Source organism: Hordeum vulgare, chromosome 3H (genome assembly GCF_904849725.1).
Source record: "Hordeum vulgare subsp. vulgare chromosome 3H, MorexV3_pseudomolecules_assembly, whole genome shotgun sequence".
In the NCBI taxonomy this organism is placed as follows: domain Eukaryota; kingdom Viridiplantae; phylum Streptophyta; class Magnoliopsida; order Poales; family Poaceae; genus Hordeum; species Hordeum vulgare.
The window spans coordinates 70125395-70138126 of record NC_058520.1 but is presented as its reverse complement, the minus strand read 5'-3'; the positions used below and the strand labels follow the sequence as shown (position 1 = coordinate 70138126).

The following is a 12732-nucleotide window of genomic DNA, read 5'->3' as shown; positions in this document are numbered from 1 at the left end:
ATAATAGCCAAAACCAACAGTTCCATCCAGCCATCTACCAGATTGTAATTCATAATCTACTAATATGTGAATGTTGGATTCTCATGTAAGCTATGGGGGGAAGATGGTAGTACCTTGCCTGCTGGTGACACCTTTGAGGAAGAGACTGGGGAGCATCCCATGGGAGAGGATGGGGAGTGCCCAAGGGGGGTGGGGTCGATGCAAGCGACCAGAATGGCGCAGCAACTAGATCTTCCGGGTGTAGTGTGGAGACTGGCACCGGTGAGAACACGACTAGCCACCAGCCAGGTTTGGAGGGGATGAAAGGAGCATGAGGAAGCACGAGGATGGCCAAACCCTAGGTATTTAGTAGAAAGAGGGGGTGGGAGGCATTATGTGCCAAAATTTTGTGATTCGTTTGCCCACCAGTTAATAGGCCAGTAGTGATTAATCGGTCTGGCAACTAATTAATCGGTATGACAACTCATTAATCGGTCTAACTGTCCAATTAATTGGCATGGCAAGTTAACACGATGAATAGGTGTTATTCGATTTGGTCACCCTAAGAGTAGCGATTAACTCGCAAGTTAACTGGTTAATCGGACGAATTCTTGAACAGTGCTAACAAGACTAAAAAAAAAGTAAAAGATAGCGTGCAACTCCCCTATCGTGAAGACTGGAGTCCCCGGCAACGATGCCAGAAAACTTTGCTTGATGAAGAGATGATGTATATACTTCTCGCTCCTCGTTGGTTACCCAAAGTGGAAGGTTGAGATGTAGTCAGCAGCAAATTTTCCCTTACACGGATAGTGTAAGGTTATCGAATGAGGAGGACTCCTAGGATCAACAAGTAGGTGTCCGCTGCTCTTGCGCTAGCCGAAGACGTGGACCTACACACACACGATTAACTTTGCTCCCAACGAGTACAAAGAGGTTGTCAATCTCTCCGGCCTTGTAGTTTGCAAAGGATCAAAACACAAGCGGGAATAGTAATAGTGATTGCAACGAAAAAGTAAAGGAAAGCAGTAAACAAAGAGGTCTCCTGACGCTCCCGATCTCGGAAGCGCTACAGTAGCGGAACGATGGAGAAATTCGCGATTCTGGATATCCTCAAAGGGTTTCCTCTCGGAGGAGTAAATATAGGACAAAGGAGGGCATCACAAGAGGTGGGACCCACCCAGGCGGCCTGTAGGCGCGACCAGGGGCCAGGCCGCGCCGGGAGGATGCCTGGGCAGGCCCTGGCCCCCCTCTCACCCATCTTCGGTGATCTAAAAGCTTACGGTACGCTGATTTTTATATATTTTTCTCGGGATTTTTGGGGCTTCGGAAAATTGGGTAAAAGCCCCTGCAAAAAAAACATCAACAGACATAAACTGGCACTGGGTGCACTGGGTTAGTAGATTAGTCCAAATATGTGTAAAAAGATATAAAAGTGTAGCAAAACATATAACAATGTCACCCAAAAGATCATGGAACAAGCAGAAATTATAGATACGTTTGGGACGTATCAGTGATTAGACTACTTGACAAGATAATTTTTTTGCCTTTTCCCAATTCTACTTGGGAGGCAGCTACGATAGTAATAGCAGGTCAAGTACACCCTACACATGCAATTGTAATAGTATAGCAGCGGAAAGTAAAACATGCAAGTGTAAAGTAGAGGAGTAAGGTAGGGAGATCAAACACATGAGGATGAGACGATGATTTTTGGCATGGTTACGATAGGTGGCACTATCGTGCGTCCATGTTAGTGGATATTTCAACCCACGAAGAGTAACGGCTGCGAGAGTCCACAGAGGGCTCCACCCATAGAGGGTCCACAAAGAAGCGGCCTTGTCTATTCCACCACGGCTTCCGCGCACGGAGGACTAGAATTACTCACGGTAGATCTTCACGAAGTAGGCGATCTCCTTGCCCTTACAAACATCTTGGTTAAACTCCAGAACACGAAGTAGGAGGCTCCCAAGCGACACCTGACCAATCTAGGAGGCACCACCCTCCAAATGGCAATATATGTGGTAGATCAATGAACTCCTTGTTTTGTGCTTCTAAAGATAGTCTCCTCGATACAAATCACTCTCTACAGAATATGCATGGGTAGGAGAGGTTGATTTGGTGGAAAGCAGTTTGGGGAGGCTAGAGATCAAGTTTCAAATGATAGGATTGGAATATCTTGGTCTCAACACATGAGTAGGTGGTTCTCTCTCAGAAAATGGACGTGGCAGTGAATTGTGTGTTCTGAGTGCTTCTCCCATGAATGAGAGGTGGGTGAAGGAGTATATATAGGCAGCAGCCAAAATCTAACCGTTACACACAAAAGGCTAAACTCGATGACACCAAAATTGAAAACTCGGTGGTACCGATTAGTGCATAGGTGTGAACTTTTGAATCTCTGTGAGACCGATATATGAAACTCGGTGGCACCGAAAAGGTGACTAACGATAAGATGGCCAAACTCGGTGGCACCGATACCCAAACTCGGAAATTCCAATTTTGTGTATCTTGGCAACAGAATGTTGGTCACACTGAACTTGGTACCACCGACTTGGTTTTGGTTGCACCGATTTGGTGGGAATGGCTAGTGTTTCTGTCTCAGGTCAAACTCGGTGGATCCGATATGGAAATGTTGGTGACACCGAATTTGTGTATGTGGATCTTGACATAGTGGATATGTGGGAAAAAATGACTATGTGTTTTGGTGGCTAACTTTGAGCATATGAGCAATCAGTTCATTTTACTACCTCATCCCCTTTTAATAGTATTGGCTTTCCTATGGACTCAAAAGTGATTTCTCACAAATATAAAATGAAGACTCTTCTAGCTTGAAGCTTGAGCCAACATTGTTCCTTTCTTGCATCCAGGGGATCTCCACATAAACCTTAAGCCATAGCATCTTTTGAACTTTTTCTGAAATATACTTGGAAAACATATTAGTCCAATGATGCATATGTTATGATCAATTATAAAAACCACCCTAGGGAGAAATTGTAATTTCAAGAGGTATCTCAGGGCCCACTCGGTAATAGATAATCACAACAAGCTTGCAAGAAATGTGACTAAGGAGTTAGCGATGGGATATTGTATTATAGAACTAGTAAAGAGACTTGCCGGTAACGAGATTGAACTAGGTATGTAGATACCAACGATCGAATCTCGGGCAAGTAACATACCGATAGACGTAGGGAACATCGTACAGTATTAACTGAATCCTTGACATAGAGGTTTAACCAATAAAGATCTTCGAGAATATGTAGGAACCAATATGGGCATCCAGGTCCCGCTATTGGTTACTGGCCATAGAGGTGGCTCAGTCATATCTCCATAGTTCTTGAACCCGCAGGGTCTGCACACTTAACGTTCAGTGACGTTTCACTTATTATTGAGTTATGTATGTTGGTGACCGAAGGTTGTTCGGAGTATCGGATGAGATCTCGACTGTCAAGAGGAGCTCCAGAATGGTCTGTAGGTAAAGATTTATATATAGGAAAGTGGCATTTCGGTACCGGAAAAGTTTCGCGTATTTCCGGTAGTGTATTGGGAGTGACGAATGGGTTCCGGGGGTCCACCAACCCCCGGGGGGCACATGGTCCCAAGAGGTGGCGCACCAGCCCCTGGTGGGCTGGGCAGCCGACCCCATGAGAGGCCCATGCGCCCAAGAGGAAAAGGTGGAGGGTGGGAGGAGTCCTTGTTGGAGTAGGACTCCCCACCCGCGCCCACCTCCTTGTTGGAGGTGGATTGCACCTCTTGGTCGGCGACCAAGGCCCTAGGGGAAACCCTAGGGCGCCTCCTCTCACCCCTTCCTCATATATATTGTTCAGGTTTGACGGCAGCCCAACACTTGAAAAGCCACGTCCTGCCCTCTCCTCTCTAGATCGTCTTTCTCCTCTAGATTAGTTTGGTAGAGCTCGGCGAAGCCCTGCCGGATTAGTTCACTACCACCGCCACCAGGTCGTTGTGCTGCTGAAGAACTCATCTAACTATCCACCCTCGCTTCGTGGATCAATAAGGCGGAGATCGTGATCGAGCTGTACGTGTGCTGAACACGAATGTGCCGTCCGTTCAACACTAGATCGTGATTGGATCGCGGGATGACTTGCAATTTGGATCATGAAGACGTTCGACTACATCAACCGCGTTTCTTAACGCTTCCCGCTTAGCGATCTACAAGGGCATGTGGATCCGATCTCTCCTCTCGTACATGCTCATCTCCATGGATAGATCTTGTGTGTGCATAGGAAATTTTTTGTTTCCCATGCAACGATCCCCAACACCCCCCCCCCCCGCGTCGGCACCTCCTCTCTACCCCGCCGGGGCACCTTCCTCCATCGGTCGGCGCCCTCCTTCAGTTGGCAAGATTTTGCCATGGATCAATGTTATATATTTGTTATATGAATGAATGATATATGTTTGCTTGGATGAATGCTATATGTTTTCTTGGATAAATGCTATATGGATGTCCGGTAGATAGATGGGTGATAAAGATGAATTATATATGGGTGCTATGTATGAATGTAATATTTTTTGTAGTTGATTTATGTAGTATTTTTTTGTAGTAGTTTGTAACTAGTAATTTCGTAATAGTTTTTATATATTGATTTTATAGATAAGGGATGTTTTCGGAGGAGTGCTATCGATTGTTGTCGTGGGGGGGGGGGCTCTTCCGATGTTCATCCTCTATGATCTTTGTAAAGAATGAGGAGCACAGGAAGATGGAGCATCACCGACAGTCGATAAAATTTATTCTTGGAGGAAGAAAATCGACTTTTGTCCATGGCGGTCAACTTGGGCGAGTTCTTGTTGTGATATACATTTGTCACGCACGATGGACTCATCCAACTTGACTATCATCGAAAGTCGAAAAACCCGTGAGAGAGTGTCCACCATATACGCCACCACTAGAGAGAGTGTCCACCATATATATGTGAGAGAGTCTCAATGAGAGTTGTTCTTGAAGGAAGAAAAATGACTGTTTGCCGATGACAGTCAATCTGCGCAAGTTCATTCTGTGATATACATTTGTCACACACAATGGACTCGCCTAGCTTGACCATCACCGAAAGTCAAAATACATGTGACAGGCTGTCCACTTAAAATCGAATATTGCTTACAAGTAATCTTTGATGTTTGACTCTTATGTTATTTTTAATTGTGTGATGCAAGGTGTTAACACCAACAATCGATTTCGCGGCTATGGCTTCCTCCAATGACGCAACTTCCATTAGGGTTGACTCTGTGGTGAAGTAGAAGCGCGCCAAGGACGCAAGGCCCCACCACATAAGGACCGCAAGTCCCCATCGCATAAGGAGAGAAAGTCCCCACTACATAAGGATAATGAAGACCCGGTGACATTGAGTCCACAGATCATCAGTACCGACGACGCTTGGTCATCATGATGGGGGATGCCCCCACGTGCTCTAACTCCACAATCACTGGTTTCGTCGACTACACCTCGGACTCCTCCATCGACCAGCGCCCTCCCCACCGGTGCCCCCCACCCCCACCGGCTGGTGCCCTCCTCCACCCCGTCGATGGCCTCACCCCATCGGTCGACGCCCTCCTCCACCCCGTCGACGGCCTCACCCCATCGGCCGACTCCATGCTTACCGGCTTCATAGACTACCAGTCTGATTAGAGCTCCATTTTAAGAGTAGTGTAGTGAACGTACTTTCTGATGTAGCCTCGGAGTATAACTTGAGTAGAACTTGTGATGTTGCTTTTGGGTATATGAATGATTAATGATTACATTGGCTATGTTTTGCTTGAGCTCTCCTAAACTTCTGTTGCTTTTCCTGTTTTGCTTGTTCAAATCATATTCTTCTATTGCTATATGAGGTGGTATGCGGTGTGTAGAGGGAGGTCTCCTAGAGTGTACGATTCGTGGGAGGAATGTCGTGAACACGTGAACAATTACAACAATGCCTCCTATAAAGGGTTTCCAACTAGGCAGCAAGCACAGGATCATTACTCCCACTTACTACTCAGAGCGAGGCGTCCTGAAATGTATGATTCATTTGTGTATCATTGCTCCCAGCTCCAGCGCAGAGCAAAGCGCGATGATGGAGTAGGCAAGGGTGTATGCCAGACCTAGTTTGGTGGCATGAAGAACCTGATAATCTTTGTCCAGTTCATCGTTATTTTGGTGTTGATGATATCTTGCGCACGGTTAGTATATATTGGGGCAAATGTTACTTCTTTTCTATTGATGTCTCACTTTGTTATTCTTTTTCTATAACTGATGAAATATCTTTCGTGATTATATTGCAGATGCTTTGATAAAATGTGAACGATGTAGCTCATGGATGCGAACTTGTTGGACTTACATGCTATGTTCATAGCGGTGGAGCTCATGGAGCTTATGTTACCTATTGCACTCATGAACTTGCTTTTGGCTTCGAATTTGTTGGATATATATGTATGCACTTGATGGAGATATTTATATATTGTTGGATATCTATATAATTGGATACTTATGTATGCACTTGATTGTTGGATATGTATATAATATTTGATATGTATTCAACTTGACTGAGATATATATGCATGCATGTTTGATCCAGAGGGGAAAACCGAAGAAACAGAACAGGGATACTTAATTTTGCCGAGAGCGGCTCTCGGCAAATAGGCATGAGCTGGGATGTACTGGCACTTGGCTGTGGTACGTAGTTATGCTCAGAGTGTCTTTTGACAAAAAACTTACGGAACCAGCGGACGTGAAGTCACTTTTGTTTGCCGAAAGGCACTTTTCAGCAAAGTGTTTGTCAAGTGTCTGTGTTCTAGCTCTCGGTAAATTCCTGTTTGCTGAAGAGGTGTACACTGGGTGCACTTCGCCGAGTATAACTCTCGGCAAAATCTTTGCTGAGTGTTTTCCGTCCTTTGCCAAGTGTTCCTCGCACTCGGGGTATATGTCGATTCTAGTAGTGCCAGCTATTACTTTCGCCTTCTGCTTGCTCACACTAGTATTTTTTTAGTTTGTCTAAGTCTCAGTCCTTTCGAGTCTGTTTAAGTCTCAGAACTGAGACTTAGTTATGTCTTATCAATGTTATATTTCTTTGATTATGCATGGAGATACGTAGAATTTTATTTTTGTTGCTTTTTTTCTTTTATATATTATTCCCTTCATTTCTAAATATATATTTTTTTTAAAATTTCGCTACGGTCTACATACGAATAGACATAGATATACTTTAAAATATAGTTTTGCTCATTTTGTTTTGTATGTATTTAGTAACGGAGGAAGTATATCATTTGAGTAATTATTGGTTAAATCTTAGTCAATTGGACCTAGCCAAACACTATTTATTTACTAGCGTGGTGATATTTCTGTCAAACTTTTCTGAAGATAGCTTTTCCATGTGTGTGTGTGAGAACTGAGAAGGAGAGCAGTGGACAGTCGTAGATGCAAAGCAAGCTTGTTCCCAGCTTTCAGAGGCTACTGGTGCATGATGCAGCAGAGATGGCGTAGCTGTTTTGGCATGGCATGGCGGCACTAGCTACCACTGGCTGGTCATGCAATGTAACAACTTGCAGCTGCATGCCCCTGAATGTCAGTTGGTGCTAATGGGAGCCTCCTCATTCTGTGTGTGTCCTCATGGCATCTTGTCCCTGTTTGCATCATGCAGCATCCAAAAGGTGAAAAGATCCCTTCAGATCTCCACAGTCTCTCCCTCTCTCTCTCTCTGAATTAGCTTTATTTATTTATTTTCATTCAGCCAGGAAGCTGCACGACAAGCACCTCCCTTGGCTCCTTTCATCCTCTTTTCCTTGCAGACCAGGACCAAACACCCTGGTTCTACCCCACTCCTCACCTGCATGCATACACGCATGTATGAAATGTGTGCATATATAGATGTATGTGATCCTGCGCATGGTCTGGTCCATTTGGTTGGTTGTTTCCTTGTTGCATGGAGGGCATGCATGCATTTCCATGTACTCCTACAACAGTACTCCCTTCGTTCCTAAATACTTCATCCGTTCCTAAATATAAGTCTTTTAAGCGATTTTACTAAAGGTCTACATATGGAGCAAAATGATTGAATCTATACTGTAAAGTATGTCTACATACATCCGTATGTAGTCCAGTAGTGAAATCTCTACAAAGACTTATATTTAGGAACGGAGGGAGTATAAGTCTTTTAAGCGATTTCACTAAAGGTCTACATACGAAGCAAAATGATTGAATCTATACTCTAAAGTATGTCTACATACATCCGTATATAGTCCACTAGTGAAATCTCTATAAAGACTTATATTTAGAAACGGAGGGAGTACAAGCCAGGTGTGTCCTACTGCACCTGCATATCCGTGGCCTATTCCTCCCAGAGGAATAATATTCGTGTCCACTGCTGCGTGCTTCCCCATTTTGCTTTCCTGTGTATACATGTACATGTACATGTACATGCATGCATATACCCGTACAAATACCATTTTTGCTAGCTTAAGTACACATACATCCATACCAATAAAAATATCATCGTCCTCCTATCAATCGACCGGCCTGGTTCGCTAAGCTATCTTGCCGGATGACAAACGGACTAAAAGACAAATTGGTTGCCCAATTAATTAACCGGTGATCTAGTTATTTTTTTTGAGAATATTCTCGTTCTGATCAGTGATAACAAAACAAGCATTTGGTCGTGGGGCAGGCAGCAGCTAGAAGAAACAAACACAACATGTCATGTCTTCTTCTTTCCCATCATAATATTTGTGCATTTGAATTAAACCAAGTGGCATGCTTGCTTGGCTAGCTGCAGATGTAGAACTAATAAGCTCGATTTTCTTACAGTTAGCTCGTTCCCTGCTGCCTGGTTGGACGCATCCAGCACCAGAATCGATCTGCATGGAGACATATATGGAGGGAGGAAACCTTAAACACGACAGCCGCACGCGCGTCCTTCCTCCTAGCTACCTCAGCTAAGCTACCAGCCCACCACCACCACCATCTCTGGCATTTTTTTTTTGTTCACTAATTGTTTGTATAGATCGGTCTCTTGGCCGGCCGGGTGATGGCCGGCGCCGATCTACGACGAGAGGACGTCGGGGAGGACGTCGGCGGCGTCGTCGGTGGAGATGGCGACCATCTTGAGCGCGGAGGCGCCGGTGGTGAAGGCCTTCTTGCGCACGCCCATGTACTCGGGCCACGTGACGGCGCGGTAGGCAGCGGGCGTGCCGGCGAGGGCCTCCCTGAGCGGCGCCACCTTAACGTGGGCGGGCGGGCCGAGGAAGTACCCCAGCGATATCCGGTCGCTGTCGCGGTTGACGACGGCGCGGTGGTAGACGCTGTGGAAGCGGCCGTTGGTGAGGATGTGGAAGAGGTCGCCGACGTTGACGACCATGGCGCCCGGCACGGCGGGCACCGTCACCCAACGGTCGGGGCCGTGCCGGAACAGCTGCAGCCCGGGCACCAGGCTCTGGAGCACGAAGGTGAAGAAGCCCGAGTCCGTGTGCGCGATCAGGCCCAGCGCTCGCTTCGGGTCCGGGCACTTGGGGTACCTGTGGACGAACGCCATCGAGACACGACACAACCCCGTGTCAACCGCCGCACCGACAATATATGCTTTGCTGCATGGTGGAGTACGTGTCGTGGTGGCTGCTGCCATTTGTATTCTATTGTATCTGTACTACTGGTTACTGGAGTACTGGAACGTACCAGTTGAGGTGCATTGTGGCGGTCATGGTCTCGGCGATCTTGTGCTCCGACTCGACGGCGGCGACCTGCTCGCCGGTGAGCCCGAGGGCCACCAGGAACAGCTCCAGCAGCTTGTCGGCCAGAACGCGCATCTCCCTGTGGAACTCCTCCATCACGGCACTGTACGTCAAGGAACGGCGCAAGTGTGTAAGCAAGTACGGAGAGGAACACACGCGCGCGCGCGGGGCTGCTGCCATAGCAGAACAGAACAGTGCTAACAAGTTACGCGCGCGTGCATGCATGCATGGTCGGAGTCGGACACGTCGCCCCGTCACGTGTGTACGGAGGGTTGGCCAGTTGAGTTAGGTAGGTGCCGTACTATGACGTATGCGCATCGGCGGCCGGCGTACGTACCAGAAGTGGCGGTAGTCGTGGCCGGCCTTGGGCCAGAGCTTGCGGAGGTCGGAGCGGAGGTTGGCCGGGGAGAAGGTGTAGCCCTCGGACCACATGCACTTGGAGAAGAAGGAGGAGATGGGCGGCGACCCGTAGCCGCACGAGTCGCCGGGCCGCCGCACGGCGCGCATCTTCTCCGACGCCGGCAGCGCGAACATGCCCGCTATCGCGGCCTCCACGCGGGCCAGCAGCTCCAACGGGACGCCGTGGCCCTGCAAGAGGAAGGCGCCCCAGTCCTGCGCGGCCAGCGCCACCGCCTCCGCGGCGCACGGGTCGCGCATGTCCACCACCGGCACCGCGTCCGGCCCTCCGCCCGCGCCGCCGCCGTCCACCACCGGGTGGTCGTGCAGCCCCGGCCACGCGTGTGTCTCCGGCACCCGCCGCGCCGCCCGGAAGTCGAAGTAGTGCGGGTCCTTGCTCAGGTGCGACGGCGTCGGCATCCTGGCGATACGTATACGATCGGTCAAGCTAACAAGGACCAAATCAACTCCGGCCCGGCTGACTTTGCAGTGCTAGCTAGTAGAGCTCGAGCTAGCGAGCAATGGTGGAGACGGATGGATTGAGGAGTGAGTGTAAGAACGAGAGAAGTACACGGGAGCTGTATATATAGGGGGAGAGGTTTTGGAGCGTAGCGGATTAGGAGCAGGCGAGCTTGCCAGAGGGGAATCCATCCATTAGTTAATTTGGTTGATTAACCGGAGAGGAAAAGATGCATTGCCTGTTGGGAAGAAGAAGAAGAAGGTGAAAATGTGAGGAGAGAGGAGGCTCTTTTGGAGGGATGTGGAGCGCACAAGGCCACCCGCTACGCAACACAAATCTAGCTGCCTGGCTAGTGGCACTGCTGCCCAATTAATACACACAAACATAGAAACAAGCACAGATGTAAAGTAAAGCGCTCCATCCAAATAATTGTATGTGGTAGATAGACCCCAACCCTAACTAATTAGTGATCTGCTCCACGGGTAGAAGGCCCGTTCATTCTATATCTACTACTACTAGCTAATTCTTTTTTTTATACAACGAAGACTTACGATGAGCCTCGTTTTGAATTAACAAAACCATCAATCGGTTAGGAATTACAACACACATACAACCAAACTGGTACAATAGGGCACGTTAAAAAACAAACCCGAACACCACCTCCAGAAGCATCTAAAAAATGGAAATGAATATTACAACTTGTTCGAGGCCGAGCACTCCACACTAGGAGCACAGCATGCCATTGCAACCATTAAAATGAACCTTGCCTTAGAAACACTTATGGGACGAAGGGACAACAGTCTTCTCTGTCACCGAAGAAGGACCCTACCCCCTCGCCATGGCTCGTAGGCGTCGTGCCGTCGGGATTTCAGGAAGCTCCCCGAAGATCTAGAGGAGTGCGTCCCTCGCAACGACAGGTGAACCTAGGGCGACAACCTTGAATTGGGAAATGCCATGCCCGCGGCACCGCCACGATTCCCGCCCAACTAGTTGGAGGCGGAGAGCTTCAGGAGTGGAACGCCAAAGAGGAGGCAACATGAACTGTATTGGTGCAAGAGGCAAGGAAAGCAGAGCACCACCGTAGTGAAGCTCGAGTGTCTCCAATGAGCGTCATGTCACCGCCGTCAGGAAGGGGAACCCTATCCCTTTCCGTCAGGATCGAGACACCGCACTGCCGGAACTGGGTGACCCCTACCGCCACTGGAGAGACCCATCCTAAAGAGACGCAAGTGCCTGCAGGCCACAACACAGATGCACTAGCACGGGACACAAGCAACCACATCCCCTCACCTGCAAATCCTCCCATACGAGCATTTGCCAACTGACGACGCCCCTAGGGAGCTCATGACGCCGTGCCGTCGCCAAATCCAAGCGGATTGAGGGTTTTCATCCGGGCAAAGGCTGTGTTGAAGAGTTGGGGAGCCTCGGCAACGCCCCCATGAAGGAAAGCATCGCTCTTGGGCGTCGCCGCCACCGGGCCGGCCAGACTGGCCAATGTTTCTCCCGGACCCCAAGCTGCTCCACTAAACGTCACAAGAGCCAGACCAAGTGACCGGGTCGCAACCATAGGCAAGGCGAGGAGGAGGGAACAGGGGAGAGGGAATGCCCACCTACAGATCTGACGCAGAGGGACTGCGCACCACACCAAGACACCACCTACGGTACGCCACCCACACGGCCGAGCACGCTGGCCAGCATCCACATGTGAGCGCCACCGGCCGTCCAACGGCGCCGCCTCACCGGGTAGGGTCGCCGCTCTACAAAACCATTGACCTCCGATGGGGAACGAAGCATCGAGATCCCCACCGCCACCTTCACCGGCACCCACGCTGGCGTACCGACGGCCATCTTCGTTGGCAGCGAGGGGAGGGAGGGGATGGAGGAGTGGCGGCAGCGATGGAACCCTAGTTGTCCCCAAGTCGCCCGAGGGGCGACGCAAGGGATGTCCTTGCAAGCGTGTCTGACATAAATCTTACATCCATCATATTCCAGATTTTTATAAGATTTTATTTGATTTGAGTATGAGTAAAAAAGACAAATAAGATTTTTATTTAGGTCAGATTTTGATACAATTTTATATGGATAGCAGAAAGCAAGGAAGGGGTTGGAGGTTAAGGTGAACGTGGACGAACTCCCCTTTAATATCTTTCTTTGAATGGACAATAACAAATGTATGGTGAGTTGGTAATCATGTA

The 12732-nt window shown here is 48.5% G+C and overlaps 1 protein-coding gene across 1 annotated transcript; it reads right to left on the bottom strand.

Annotated features, from left to right (window-relative positions):
- Nucleotides 1-8664: 8664 nt before the first annotated feature.
- On the bottom strand, nucleotides 8665-10797 carry LOC123439542 (gibberellin 3-beta-dioxygenase 2-2). The gene is made up of 3 exons (XM_045116246.1): nucleotides 10019-10797; nucleotides 9626-9784; nucleotides 8665-9468 (listed from the first exon to the last, which is right to left on the bottom strand). Exons 1-3 carry the CDS (start codon nucleotides 10495-10497, stop codon nucleotides 8997-8999), a joined length of 1110 nt encoding a protein of 369 aa, XP_044972181.1. The 5' UTR covers nucleotides 10498-10797; the 3' UTR covers nucleotides 8665-8996.
- Nucleotides 10798-12732: the final 1935 nt, after the last annotated feature.